The sequence below is a fragment of the Lacerta agilis genome, chromosome 15 (assembly GCF_009819535.1).
Source record: "Lacerta agilis isolate rLacAgi1 chromosome 15, rLacAgi1.pri, whole genome shotgun sequence".
NCBI classification, from domain to species: Eukaryota; Metazoa; Chordata; class Lepidosauria; order Squamata; family Lacertidae; genus Lacerta; species Lacerta agilis.
In genome coordinates, this window is record NC_046326.1 from 6,698,315 (window position 1) to 6,713,869 (window position 15,555).

General features: G+C 46.5%; 1 protein-coding gene across 1 annotated transcript; it reads left to right on the top strand.

The window, feature by feature from the left end:
• Nucleotides 1–394: 394 nt before the first annotated feature.
• Nucleotides 395–13,723, top strand: GOT1L1 (glutamic-oxaloacetic transaminase 1 like 1). Its single transcript, XM_033172502.1, has 9 exons — nucleotides 395–562; nucleotides 3,001–3,182; nucleotides 3,792–3,918; nucleotides 4,678–4,790; nucleotides 6,675–6,767; nucleotides 8,264–8,414; nucleotides 10,250–10,415; nucleotides 11,506–11,648; nucleotides 13,512–13,723. The coding sequence occupies exons 1-9, from the start codon at nucleotides 451–453 to the stop codon at nucleotides 13,721–13,723; spliced, it is 1,299 nt and encodes a 432-aa protein (XP_033028393.1). The 5' UTR covers nucleotides 395–450.
• Nucleotides 13,724–15,555: the final 1,832 nt, after the last annotated feature.

Genomic DNA, 15,555 nt, shown 5'->3' on the forward strand with positions numbered 1-15,555 from the left:
GGATTGAAAGTGACGTTCAGGGATTGGGTAACTACAGAAAGTTGTTACTGTTGCTTGTAGCTGAGTTCGATATAAGCAGGCTGCTGAGCCCTTCAGTTCAGTTCTGTTCCAGCCTGAGAATAAACAGAGCTGCTTGGAGAATCACTGTGTCGTCTGCTATGTCCACCCACTATTTAATATCTTCCCCCTCTCCCCTTTGGTAGAGGAGAAGAGAGGGAGCAGTCCCAGAGAATCATGCATGCTAGATTTCACTAAGTGGGCTATTTACTATCCACGTCCTTACCTTGGAATGTTTGAGTGCAAATGCACATGGTACCCCAGGAAACAATTGTCTTACAGTTCCATGAGACGGAGGGTCAATGTGAGTTCTTCTGGAGGACGTACTCAAACCACTGTTTGAGCAGAAGAAGGTGCAAGTGAAAGCTTCATTTGTCTTAGCCAGGCTGGGCCATGGCGACTCTTTCGGTTTTCCTTGATGTTCCGTTAGCCAAAGCAGCAGACGTTCCCTTGGATGCGTACAGAGCAGATCCTTCACCCCAAAAGGTGTGCCTTGGCCATGCAGGTAGATTTCCTAGCCAAGCCTAGCTCCTTCCAACAATAGTCTGTTTCAATAGGGAAGGTTGCACAACTTACAGTAACTCCAATGTTGTCACAGGTGAGAAGAAACATTCAGTGACCATGGTGTTGTAGATGTGAGGCACGTAAGGGAATCAACCTTTTGCTGCTCTTCTGAGGTTAATGGCTCACTGTTTGATAGCCTCCCAGACGACTGTGATTTTGAGAGGCGAAAACGTAAGACATATAGATACATTGCTCTAAGTGTACAAAGCACTTTCCAGAGGACAAGAGGACAGGCCCCTGCTCCCAAGTGGCTTCCAGTCTAAAATTATAATGAGACGGATAGATGCAACCGAGGAAGGGGAGCAGAGGGAAGCAATATGTGGTTGTTAAAGTTGCATGTGTGTTTAGTTTGTTCCAGTACTGCATGGGAAGTCGAGGGTTGAGCCAACAGAAAATGTGGTGTCTGAGTAGGGCTTTGAGGGAAGCTAGCACCCACAGGAGTTCTGGGAGGAACTTCCAAGCATACAGACAGAAAGCGCAGAGCCTTTCTATATTTTGATTTCACATCTGAACATCCCCTTTCCAGCAAGGAAGGTAGCTGAAAGCAGCTCTGAGTGATTAACGAAGGATTAACCAATATAAATAGGTAAAGGTAAAGGGACCCCTGACCATTAGGTCAAGTCGTGTCCGACACTGGGGTTGCGGCACTCATCTCGCTCTATAGGCCGAGGGAGCCAGCGTTTGTCCGCAGACAGCTTCCGGGTCATGTGGCCAGCATGACAAAGCCACTTCTGGCGAACCAGAGCAGCGCACGGAAACGCCGTTTACCTTCCCGCTGGAGCGGTCCCTATTTATCTACTTGCACTTTGACATGCTTTCGAACTGCTAGGTGGGCAGGAGCAGGGACCAAGCAACAGGAGCTCACCCCGTCGCAGGGATTCGAACCGCCGACCTTCTGATCAGCAAGCCCTAGACTCTGTGGTTTAACCCACAGCACCGGCTGGGTCCCTAACCAATATAAATTCAAATATAATTCAGAATACACACACACAAACACACACACACACACCAAAGATGCAATAAGCACAATGAATGAGCCAGAAGTATAATTCATATGCAAAACAAATCAAAACAGTATCAGTTACATTAAAAATAAAATATATATGCCAGGAATATCAATCAGCCTGCAGCATAAAACAAAACAAAAAAACTCCACTAAGCAGGCCATTGCCATGTCTCACCCAGGGGGAATACACACATCTCCCACCTCTCACCTGGGTGGGAGGGGCAGGTTTCACCAACAGATTCTCACCCTAAGGCAGAAACCAATTCTCTCAGTGCAGCCAACCAGCAGGCAGACTAACTCCACATCGTAAGGACTAAAGCCGGGGGGGGGGGGGGAGAGAGAGAGAGAGAGAGAGAGAGAGAGAGAGAGAGAGTAGGAGATATTTTTTAGAGTATGCAGCACCCAACACCCCTCCTGTTTCCTACTCATAGATACGAGATCCACAACAGCAGGCTTTTGAGGGAACAGGAGAACTCTGGACCTGGGTTCAAATCCCCACTTGGCCATGAAGTTCACCAGGTGTCTTTGGGCCAATCCCTGCCTCTCAGCCTAACCTACTTTGCAGGGTTGTCGTGGGGTAAAGTGGGGAGGGGGAGAGAACCGTATATGCCACCTTGAGGTCCCTGGAGGAGAAGTGGAACCTAAATGAGTCAATAAACATGAGGGTGGTGGAGCTAGAGAAGTGAGGGTCATGGGTCGGGCTGCATTTGGATGTGAGATTAAAAGTGAGGGTGCGAGTTCATGGAGAGATTTGAAAATAATGACAAGGAGCTTTGTGCTAGATCCAGGTGCCAACCAGAATCCAGTAGCAGAGAACTGAAAAGTGATCCATGTCATCAGAAGACAAATTGTGAGGCAGGTGAATGTATCAATATCAGTTCCTCTCAGTTTCTCATATTCCCCAAACTTAAGTTCAGATTTCCACATTTTTACACAATGTTCAGATTTTTGTTTTTTGTTTTTTAAAGAATTTATTGATTTTCCACATTAAACAACAAATAAACAAGAAATAAACCACACAAATACAAATATAACAACACTACAATTACAATAACAGATTTTTGTATTGTTTCAGAAAGTATGAATTAGATAGGTTTGCCTTTCAATGCTAACTGGAGCAGATTTCATCCCCGTGTCCCTAGTGATGAGAGAGGCACATATCTTTGGCAGCAGACACAAGCTGCAAAGACACAAGATGACCACGGAGAGAGAAAGAGAGGGCCATATTTTTTTTCAACAGTCAACAAGATCGAATAATTCGGAACCTCCGGAACTGAAACTTAGCATGACCAAAACGCAAGGGTGTGCCCTCCCGTTTTTGTCTCTGAAATGTTGGTGAGTACAGCTTACATCAGCACTGCCCTTCTTCCCAGGCTGCCAGACAGATCTGGATGAAGTTTGGATCCCACCAGTTGTAAAACGAATCCTGCTTCAAATTCCTGAGGACCCAACACTGAACCACGAATGCCTCCCACAGCTCGGAATTTGGGAGTTCACCCAAGCAGCCATGGAGCTAGCTATTGGCAAGGACAGCCACGCTCTCCTAGACAACAGGGTAACAGTTTTTATTAGCAATAGCAGCTAAATTAGAATCATAGAATCATAGAGTTGGAAGAGACCACAAGGGCCATCCAGTCCAACCCCCTGCCAATTAGATGTCAGCTCAGTGCTAATTAAGCCATTCTGCGCACAGATTAATCCTGTGCATATCACTGTACCTTAGCTTCACTTATGTGGTCCTCCTGTCTAGAGATGCTGGAGAATTATGATAAAAACAGAACTGGGAGGGGAAATTGCAGGTGTTCACCTATTTGGTCCAGAACAGATATCAGTCCAGGGAATACAATCACTATTCCCTGTTGTTGTTTTTGATATTTGCTGATGTTGTTTTCAGACCACAAATAATACATAATGTTATGTAATTGATTACTCCCTCCCACATTTGTGCTCCTTTGCATTGAAACAAATATTGTGGATCAATGCAATGATGAATTACATTTAAAAAATCTTGCCACAGCAGACAGTGATACAAATAATGTGGCTTTGGTTGGGATCCAAGCTGCAGCGGAGCACAGCAAATGCAGGGCAGAATGGAAGTTGGTGCCCTCTTAAATCCCTACTCTTGTCCCGTCTTGACTTACCCCAAACTTTCCTTTGTAAATAGGCATGTGGTGTTCAGACAAATGGTGGAACCGGTGCCCTGTGGATTGGAGCTGAATTTCTGCACCATTGGTACAAGCCCAGCTACTGCACAGCTCCAGCAACTGTTTTGATCGCCACACCCCACTTAGGTATATAAACTGTTGTTGTTTTCCCATCACCACTTTGATGCCTAGCCCTATCATTGAAGCTGCAAGTCCCTGGGAAATGTTGCTGTGATTATTATTATTTTAATCCCAACCTGTAGCAGTGCCAGCCATGCAGTAAACATAATCTAGAGGCCTGTGGGTTAAACCACCGAGCCTAGGGCTTGCCGATCAGAAGGTCGGCGGTTCAAATCCCCATGACAGGGTGAGTTCCTGTTGCTTGGTCCCTGCCTCTGCCAACCTAGCTCAGATGTACATGAAGCTGCTCCATCTGTCTTGGTATTACCTACTCTGACAATATTGCGAAGTATTGGCCAAGACCTTTGAATGCCTGAGATGAATGGCTAGTTGACCCTCCCAATATAATTCCGCATGCAGAAGCTAACCAGACTGACACCTGGATCTTACTTCAGCACTGCCTGGCTTCATCACATCTCAGGGTGGTATGCTGCCAATGTCTGCATCCTTCCACCTGAGGCAGCCACCCCATTCTGCCTAATGATAGAGCCGTCCTTGACACTGAGTATATCTAAATGGACTCAGGCAGAGGTCTTTCCCAGCCCTTCTCCCTGACATCATTTAATTAGAGAATGATTCTCGGGCCATCTGCATTCAAGCATGTGCTCTACCACTGAACTCTTCCCCATTCCACATCTCTTACATGTGAGTGCACCCCTCGTTTTCAGCCAAAAAACAAAGCTGGCGCAAAACACTCCCACAAACTCCCCCCCACTATCTTTTCAGACAATCTTGGGTGCATATTCCAAGTTGCTGGCTTTTCAGACATCCGTTCTTACCACTACTGGGATCCCATCACATTGACTGTCGACACAGAAGGGTTCCTGGAAGAACTGCAGGTAACACCCTAAGTGGCTAACTCCCAGTTCAAGGGTCTGTTTTACCCCCCCTCACCCAAACAATTTTTTCTGGGGCCCAGCACTGGCAAAAAGAAAAGAAAAACGTAAAGTAGGCACAACACTGGCGTGGTCAGAGCTCAGAGAGCCCTGGTGGGATCCAAATCACCCCTTCCTCTCATTATATTGGCCATTTAATTAGCACAGGTGTGGAGAGGAACTGTTGGTATGCGGCCCCCGGAGGATAGGTCAAAGGTGAAAGTGGCCCTCAACCCGGAAAAGTTTAGCAAGCCCTGAGCTACAATGTTGGGTTGGGAGGGGATGTGGGAAACTTAGGTAGAATTCTCTGCTCATTCTCTGCTTGACTGGGTACCCACCGGCAAGTAACTGTGTCCTAGCCTGGCCTACTTCACAGGGATGGTGTGTGCACTCTGACCCCTGCAGAGGAAGGGCAGGATGCAAATGTAATTGATTAAATAAATACAGCCTCCTTCCTACAGCAGTGCCCACCCAGTTGTCAACAGAACACAGGAAGCTGTGTCATCTAGTCTAGTTGTATCTACCCTGGCCAAGCCTCAGTCTGAAGTCTTCCTCGTTGTCTGCCTCTTGATGTTGCTAAGTGGAGATGCTCGGCCTTGAAAAAGGACTATGGCTCAGTGATAGAGGCATCTGCCTTACACACAGAAGGTCCCAAGTTCAATCCCCAGCATCTCCAGGTAAGGCTGGAAGAGACCCTTGGCTGAAATCATGGAAATCTGTTTCAAGTAAGCATAGAGTCTAGACCAGGCATAGACAACTTTCGGCTCTCCAGATATTTTGGCCTACAACTCCCATGATCCCTAGCTAACTGGACCAGTGGTCAGGGATGATGGGAATTGTAGTCCAAAACATCTGGAGGGCCGAAGGTTGCCTATGCCTGGTCTAGACTATATCAATTATGGGCTCATCCACATGCCCTCTTCCCCTGCCACCTTCCCCGGGGAAGACCCAATTGTTATCACTGAATCAGAGCAAACATCATTTTTCCCAGATGAGAGGTTTGCTCTGACCTAGTGCCAAAGAGTGCTTTTTCCCCTGGAAGGAAACGATGGGGCCGGAGGAAAACCTCCTGGACCCACACTTTCTAACCTCAGGGCAAATGCAAGTCTAGATGAGCCCCAAGATGAGTATAAAGCAGCCTCCTTTGTTCCTTTGTAACCCGGGACCTCTTGTAAGCAACACATGTATTCTGACACTGAGCTATAGTGTCCCTCACACTCATATGCCCGATACAAACCATTGCTCCTGTTCTGTGTCCCTAGCATTTTGTAATCAGAAGCAGTGGCATCACAATGAGGGGCATGGGGGCGGTGCGCCCTGGGCACCATGTCTGGGGAGGTGACAAGAAGGCACCCCACAGGGGCTAGCAGTTTGCCACTGGCGCCGCTCAAGCGCCGTATGGACGGCAGTGGGATCCGCCCGTCGCTGCTACAGCCGTGAATGAAGGATTCTCCATTCATGGCTGCAGCTGCAAGCAGAGCATCCAGGCACTGTCCATACAGGGCTGGAGCAGCAGTGGCAGCAAACCACTATGTACAGCGCATATGTGCCATCACTACGTATGTCACATGCATCGTACGTAGCAATGCCGCACATGTGCCCTACATAGCGACACCCCGCCCCGGGTGTCACAACGCCTTCATTCATCCCTGATCAGAAGTGCACTGCTTCTGAATGTGAAGGTTTTATACAGTACATAGGAATGAAGGCAATAGCCATTGATAAACCATAACATTTGCCTCAGGCAATCCCAGTTTTCTTCCCAGACTTCTCCCGCACCCAACCTATGTAACCCCCAGTGTTTTCAATCAACATAAGGTGTTGACTGAAGGATTGGTTTGCTTTCAGGATGCACCAGAAGGCTCCATTGTGTTCCTGCATGCTCCTGAGGAAACTGGCTTGACACCCAAGCAGTGGGAAGAAGTTGCAGCAGTGATGGAGGTAAATATAGGAATCCACTAGAGAGGTCACTGACTCAACAGACCAGGAATATGGAAGCTGCAGCCCTCCTAATGTTCTTGGAGTCAAACCACTTTAAACAGGCATGGGATTCCCCCAGAGAATCCTGGGAACTGTAGCTTTGTTAAGCGTGCTGAGAGTTGTTAAGAGACTGCTGTTCACCTCAAAGAGCTACTATTCTCACATTTCTCTGGGAGGAGGGTTCGATTGTTAAACCAATCTGGGAACAGTAGATCCGTTAATGGGATAGAGATCTCCTAACAACTCTCAGCAGTGTAACAAAGTAAAGTTAGCAGAATTCTTTGGTGGTGGAGAGGGCGCTGTGACTGTTCAAAGTGGTATGATGCTGCTTTGAACGCATAGGGCGCATGGGGCCCGTCTGATAGTGGGGAAATGGAAATTTGTTGGGGAAAGGGGCATGGCATGGAGTGGAGTGGCTTGAATCCTGGGGAGAAGCACTTGATACCCAGTTTGCTGCAGGTCCCACTTGTGAAAAAGATAATGTGCAAGTACAGTGAGGGGGGAGTATTTGATCCCCTGCTAAATTTGCCCATTTGCCCGTTTGTTGTTATTCTGTATCTCGCAGCTATAATAAACCTACCATTAAAATTATGGACTGGTCATTTCTTCGTCAAAGGGGCAAATTTAGCAGGGGATCAAATACTTTCACTCCTCACTGTATATCCCATGCTTCACTAAAAATAATTATGATATCCCCACTTCCAAGAAGTGAGATTTTTTTAGGGCAGAACTTTAGGGTTTTTCGATGAGTGGACACTTAGAGACTTCAGCTCTATTTGTAACACTGGCTTGATTTACAAATTTACAAGCAAATCACAGCAGAGGCAAAACACGCCGTCCTCCAACAGTCTGCACATTCACCAGAGACTACATCCCAAAATCTTTCCCTTTCCCTTCCATTAAAAAAAAAACCCCTGCTGCCTGCCTGTTTTCCCCATGCACATTCTGAGATCCCACCTCTCCAGGTGAATTGTGCATTTGGGAAATAACACCAAGCCATTGGGAAGAACATTAAGCTTCCTTAGTCAAATCCTAGACACTCATCAGGAGGCACTTTTAGGCAGCCTTGTAAATAAGACCATAAAAGTCACTAGCCTGCCCAAAAGAACAAAACAAAACCTCTATTCTGCTGGAACTCCAGTCCTCTTACAGCAACCTGCTGTATTTTTGTGCTAGGCATGGAGAAGGGGTCTTCCCTGCTCAGATAGCAAATTTGCTTTGTATGCTGGGCTACAGAGGAGGAACAGAGAGGTCCATCCATCCTCCTTTAGCTCACTCACTCACCACTATGGAATTCCGTTTACTCACCCACACGCAATTCCTTGTCACGATCGCCAGGCTAGTGCTTAAATGAAAAGCTGTTTTAAGGTAAACCCATAGCTATAGTTCACAGTAATGTCAGCCAAGTTTACAATGCATCTGTTTCTTCTCTCTTCCCACCTCTTTTGGGTCCTTAGAAAAAGCACCTCTTCCCCTTTTTCGACATCGTAGCTCAAGGACTGGCTTCAGGAAACTTGGACAGGGATGCCTGGGCGGTGCGGCACTTTGTAGCAAAGGGTTTTGAGCTTCTGTGTGCCCAGTCTTTTTCCAAAATATTTGGCCTATACGGTAGGACTCTAATGGTCACACTAAGTGGGCCCTAGGCAGACCAAGCATCTTGGGGGAGGGCAGTGGAATCACAAGAAACCCCTTTCGTGTTGAACAGCAAAAGCATGCATAAGAGGATTGTGGGATCGTCCCAGGTAACATCGTCCCCTTTCACCATATCAGGAACCTGTGTTACATTGCTACCAAATCCATTCCTGCCATGTGCCTTGATGGCATGATGCAGGCCTACGCAGCACAGCTCTGCAGCCCCCTCGCATATGCTCTCAGTGCATGAGTCTGTTTGTCTGCCACTTGCATTTAAAACCTGCCCGTCATCACGGGGTCCCAGGAGCTGTAAGAAAAAGCAGGTGTCACATGGTTGGGAAGGCTGCCTGGAAGTCCGTGACTGCTCTGAAAAGATATCATACCTATATTTAAACACTAGAGGTCCTCAAAGACAAGGGAAAGGAGCTCAGAAGTTAGCGAGTAACAATGAGTGCACTCACTCCGAGTTATTCTCTTCTTTTTCTGGAAGTAATCCCAGACTTTAGCTTGTTACATCAATGCCCAGTTTATATCACATTTATACCTGTGATGATTTTATGGAGTGGTTTAAAAATCCACTCCTATTGTTTGCCATCCAAAAGCGCTTCCTAAATTGGACTGAGTGGCAGGAGTAAAAACTGACTGATGCTCGTCAGGAACTAATCACACAGGAGAAGAGCCGTAGCTCTGTGGTAGGACGTTTGCTTTGCATGCAGAAGGTCCCAGGTTCAATCCTCAGCATTTCCAATTTGGGCTAGGAATGTCCCCCACCTGAAGCACTGGAGAGTCACTGACAGTGTGGATTTCAGTTTATTAAATCCCGACACAAAAAGCCCCAAAGTGATTTTACGACCAGTATAAAAATCCAATGATAAAAATGCACAAGCACATGAAAAATAATCATAATCATAATGCAGACATCCAATTACTGGTACTGCCCAGCAGTGCTGTCGTATCCCGTTTCCCCCAGGAATCTCCCTTATTTCAAGCAGTTTCCCGCTGCTATCCCTTATTTTTTATATCCCTTTAATTTCCCGTTTTTTCTAAGGAAGCAGCTCCTCTCCCTCCCCCTGCTGGCCAGGGACTGGGAAGACTTCGCCTCCTTGCAGCCTCAAAGCAAGCGGGAGCCATTTCCCGCGCTTACAGGCGTCATAGCCCACGGGCAGCGTTTCCAAAATACAGTAAGCCTACTGCGCGCGTTCACACCAGTGCCGCCCACTTTTGCTTCTGGCTCCGCCCACCACTGCCATGTGACTGTCCCCGGGATAGGTGAGGCTGCTGATCCCTTATTTTCAAATCCAAAACTTGACAGCTATGCTGCCCAGTGCCCAGTAAATCAAAACCTTCCCTGCCATAAGTGGGCCTCTCTGGGGAAAGCCTTTCATATATATTGAGTTATTATAGAAAACATATGTTCTCTCATTGCCACCCTCTGAATGTCCTTCAGAGGTGTCCTACAGAGAAGGGGCTCAGGTGACGATCTCTGGGTCCAGGCAGGTTCATATGGTGAAAGTGTAGACAACCGTATGCCTGATGGTCCTGAGTGGACTCACTCAATGTAAGGCATGTTCCTATATTCCTTTGAAAGCTTGGGTGGGTTGTCCTCTGGACTGGCAGCCTCAGGGATACTCCCTCCCTACAACTCCCACCAGCCCCAGCAATTTCTGAATTTGGTGGAGAAATAGGAAGTGTAGCCTGAAGCTGTTCTGTGTGGGGAGAGCTGGCTGCGTACGCGTGTAATTGATTCGTATACAATTGATTTGGCAGCGCCACCTTCAACATGCCCTGTTCCCTTTTGCTACTTCATACAGATGAGCGGGTGGGAAATCTCATTGTGGTGACGAAAAACAATCCGACACTCATCAGAATCCAATCCCAGCTGTCCAAGCAAATATGCATGACGTGGTTTAGCCCCACCAGCTTGGGGGCAAGGGTCATTGCAATGGTGCTGACCAGCCCTGCACTGCTGTATGAGTGGTAAGAAGGAAGGCAGGTAACTCCGCGGTCGGGGCTTGTAATGGACAAAAAAAGCGATTGTCTGCTGCTGTTTTGGGAATGTTTCGATGCACCTGTAACGAAGATATTTCCCAAAATATTTTTGCACAATTGCCGTGAGTGGAAAAAGGCAACAGGAAAGAGGGAGATCAGCAACCGAGGCAAGGATTGAATAAATATTCTGCAGGCACCAGTGCTATAATAGCATTCAGAGCAGGAGTGGGGAACCTGCAGCCCCCTGGACTCCATTTCCCACTAGCGTGGCTACAAGTGGTGCCAACAGTTATCACCCTGTTTATTTGCCTTGACATTTAAAATGTTGGCTATGCTGTTGGTTTGCTCTGTTGTGTTAACTGGTTCATGAACTGTTTTATTGATTGTTTTGTTCTTGTTGCATTATTGTATTTTGTCTTGGTATGATTGGTTTAGTCATGCCTGTAATATTCTGCCCTGGTGCCCTTAAGGATGAAGGGATGATCAGGGACATTTAAAAGCACTCAAAAGCAAATACAGATTATATCATTAGTATAAAAAATTAGGGTTTTCCACTTTTCAAAAGAAATCAGGAGTGATTAATTTATGGGTGGTTGACTGGTTCATTCATCCACTCTTTGAATCTGCATAGATGCCTATACATAAAACCAGCTGCTAAAGGAAAAGAAAAAAGCCTCTTTCTTTTTTAGATGATTTGTGGGCATGTCACAGCAGCTACTACCCTAGAATAGTGTGAAAGAATAAATGCCTCATTCTTAAAATCTATAGATGTCTAGACCCAGAGATTGATTTGATTCTGGTTTGATATCACAATTTGTATGGATTGCTCAAACCACAGTTTCTTGGTATGGATATCACAAGGAAACTGTGGTTTAACGGAACATTGAATTAAAGCATGAATGGGAAGAGAGAAAGAATGTGGGAGTATGTGAACGCATGAGTCATTCCTAGTTCAACAAGCTTTGGTTTGTTGGGCTGTAATCATTATGTCTGAACCAGACTTCACAGCCATTTTGAGGAGAGCCGGGGGGGGGGGGGGCGGAATCTCATGCCATATCTTTTCTATCCCTGTCCTCAGGAAACAGAGTCTGCTGAAACTAGTAAAGAGAATTATGCTGATTAGAGAAAAACTGAAGGAAAAGCTGCGTATCCTGGGGACACCGGGTTCCTGGGAACATATTACAGCCCAGTCAGGAGTCAATAGCTTTGTCGGGCTCCTCCGTATGTATCCAATAAGCCTATTCTCTTGCCAGTGGAAGCTGGCCCATTAGGGGAAATGGGGCACAGCTCCATCATTTTGGTCTGCCTTAAGTAAGCCCCCACTTGGCTGCCTTCTTACTTACAACAGTCCAGAAGCTGGAGGGAGTGGCTATCTGCTTGCTCCTCCTTTGCCTCAGTGTTGGCCTTGTAGAACTCAGCAGAGAGGAGGATTTGTGTGGACAAATCTAAATTAGTTGGCTCTGCCTGTCATTGGCTCTTGCTCTGCCTACTGTTCACCTTCCTGCCTTCCTCCCTACAAGTCCCAAAGGGCATCAGCCACCATTGCCTGTTGCTGAGCCCAAGGCAGGTCTGCATCTGGACTGTGCCCTTCCTAAGCACTAGGCTCAAACCTTACCAGGGATATGTATCTTTCCTTGCTCCCTGCTTCGCCATGGTGAGTTGCCATTGATCTGGATGCATGGTAGAGGAACCACAGGGCTGCTTCACTGTGTGTTTGGTGTGGTCTGTAACTTCCATCTCACATCTCTAAACTGCCCCTAAGAGAAAGAACTCAAATAACATGTGTTGAGGAGGGGAAATCACAGCCTCTGGGTGGCTTATGGGAGCCTCTGCACTGTTTTCTATATGCTTTTTAAAAGGTGGAAGTTGGAGGTGCAACAAAACATTGCAGCATGAAGTGCTTTTGGTCAGGGTTCCGGTCTCTCCTATTTGTTCCCCTTCCCGTGGTTTTCTGTTTTGTTCCCCAGCTGTGCGTCATAATTCTGTAGCCACTGAGCACACACTCACTGAGCTGTTCCCAGGGCCCCCTGGCTGCTCTATTCCCATCTACTGCCCCACCTGTCTCCCAGATCGTTCCCCATTTCCTCCTACTCTCTTGGTCACTCCCCTTTCTGTTCAGCTGCTCAGATGCCAGTCTGCAAACCAAAACAAATTTGGTCCCCATCCCTAGCAGAACAGTTAAGGGGCTTGTGCATGTGAGTGGGAACCCTGAGTGCACCAGATTCCTACTGAGGTTGAGAGTCTATACACGTGTGACTTCCTGGCTCAATCACCACTCACAGGGCAGGGTCACCAGGAGGTGGAGGTGAACACCCCATACCTGCCTATAGGACATCTTGGGATTGGGGCCCATGATCTCACTTCCATCTCTAATATTTGTTTATGTTCAAGGGATGGAATCAGAGGTTACAAGTAATTTGGGAGGGAAATCTTCCCCCAGACCTGCAGGTTTCACCCCGAAAACATGTCTTGAGGTATACAGGTCCCCAAATTTTTGTTGGATTGAGGTGGATGCTTTTAATATGCGAGTCATGCTTCAGAATGTTTTCATTCTAAACAAAATGTGGCTCCACAGAGTCACGATTCATGAATGATTACAAAAGCTTTGGATTCTGCACTAATTAAATTTCCCAATTAGAGTTAAATAAGAAATTGAAACATCCACTTCATTCAGACTGGGCACACAAATGAAGCAAGTTTTCTCCATTTCAGAGATGATCTGAGTGAACAGGCAGAATCAGGAGAATGGCAGGACCATTTAAAAAAAAAAGTTATGTTAATGGTTTTATTGTTTGTGTGTTTGCTGCCTGGAATCCTTTGGGAGGAAGGGTGAGATATAACTTTTTAATTATCATCATCATCCATTACACTGGGGATGGGAAATTCTCGAAGCTGCAGATTTGTACCACGTCAGCCCTAAACTCTGTGGCCATTCAAGCTAAGTAAATGTATGCATTATTTGTATGCATGCTTCATTTGCATCCTGTGTGTTTCGTAATTGTTTTGTAGTTGTTTGCATTGATGAGCCTTTTGATCATAGCTGGTTTTATGCCCTGGCCAATACTGTTACTTATTTCCTGCCAGCTTCTCAAGTGGAGTTCCTAGCGCAGCACAAACATATCTACCTCCTTGCAAACAAGCAGATCAACATCTGCAGCATTAACTCAAAGAACCTGGACTATGTCGCACAGAGCATCCATGAAGCAATTGTGACCACGATCCCTCAAGTCCAAAGTGAGCACATGGAGAGTTCCAGTGAGAGCCATGAAAGTGTTCAAGACATTCCACCGGAGTGATTTCTTTTAATAGGTGCAATAAAACTTTGTTTTGCAAAGCCTCTGAATAAGATTAGATCAAAGGTATTTGTTTGGACTTCAAGCCATGAATAATTTCTAAAAACATAATCTCCTATTCAGGATGCAAAATGTCAAGTTCACTACACAGCCATCGTTGATCGTTAAAACAATTTGTCATGCTTTACTACAAAGACACCAAAAGCCACATTTTCAGTTATACAAAGCCCCTTTTCTTGATTTGATTGCTTTGCATCACTTTCAAACTAAAAGTGATACCATATTTTTCCATCTATAAGACGCCCCATTTATAAGACGCCCACTATTTTTGGGGACTCAGATTTAAGAAAATGGGGGGGAGATGTATCCGTTTATAGGATGCCCCCTAATTTTTGACATTCTTTTTTAGGGGAAAAACCTAGTCTTATACACAGAAAAATATGGTAAAATCCATTGAAGTTGAAAAGTGTCCCCGGATTCATTGAAAAAAATCTGGCAACCTTAGCATACACATGAGTACCCCCAGAAAAAAGCACACTTCTTGTAGTCCTAATCCCATTTGCCTGGATGTAAGGATGGACAAATTGCCATTTTTATACTCCAATTTAATCCAATGAAATTTAGGGACACCTTGTTACCACAGAATCACAGAATTGTAGAGTTGGAAGGGACCTCAAGGGCAGCGGTGGAGCAAGCCAATTGGGTGCCTGGGGCAGCACATGTGCCCTGTGCCCAGGGGCAAGCTGGGGCAGGACGCTCCGTGGGGCCTCCAGATTCTGCCTGCTCCTCCCACTCAGCCACCCTACAGCTAGGGGGGGGGGGAGGCAGCGGGTGGACTGTTTGGGGCAGTGCGGAGCCTGCGGGCGCCCAAGCCACCGCATCTCTCCCAGGAGAGACATGTGGCTTGGGCCCCACAGTGAGTGCAGCCTGGCATTTTGTCACCCGCCTCAGTGGTGACACATGGGTCACACCACCCCCACCACACACCCTTCCTCCACCCCTGCTCAAGGGTCATCTAGTCCAAGCCCAGGCTATGCAGGAATTTCCAACTGGAGAGTCCACCACCTCCCAAGGAAGACCGTTCTACTATTGAACAGCTTTTACCATCAGAAAGTTCTCCCTGCTGTTTAGTCGGAATCTCTTTTCTCATAACTTGAAGCCGTTGGTGCAGGTCCTAGCTTCCAGAGCAGGAGAAAACAAGCTTGCTCCATCTTCCATGTGACTGCCCTTTAGATATTTGAAGATGGCTATAATTTCTCCTCTTTCCTAGGCGAAAAATACCCAGTTCCATCAACTGTTACTCATGAAGCTCGGTTTCTAGACCCTTGATCGTATTGGATGCCCTCCTCAGCACACATTGCTGCTTGTTAATATCCTTCTTAGATTGTGTTACCCAGAACAGAAGGGATTCCTCTCCTACATCTATGAACCTCCTTTGTATTAATTGTCATTGTTTGCCCAGATGCTCTGCATTGAGGGATGTTTAACGGGCATCCTGATGGTCTTATCAAATGCTAATGTTTTGTGTAAACTGTGTCTGGAACTCTGCAAAACTTGCTAAATCCTCAGGAATATCACACCTCGGTCTGCCTGAGCCACAGTAACCCCAACTTTAGGTGGGATGTAATTTCTGGCTGTTTGTAGAGGGGTTGTCCTTCTCCATGCCAAAATGCAAACCTTTAAAAGAGATGTTTCTTCTTGGTTTTGGGTCTCTCTTGCCCCCTTGCTAGGAGCGGAGGGAACTCTGTTGCAACAGAAAAATAAAGATCTGCTTTGTTTTCGCTGCATCCTACCTCCATCCTTTCATCTCTGACCGATCATATGGACTTAGGGGA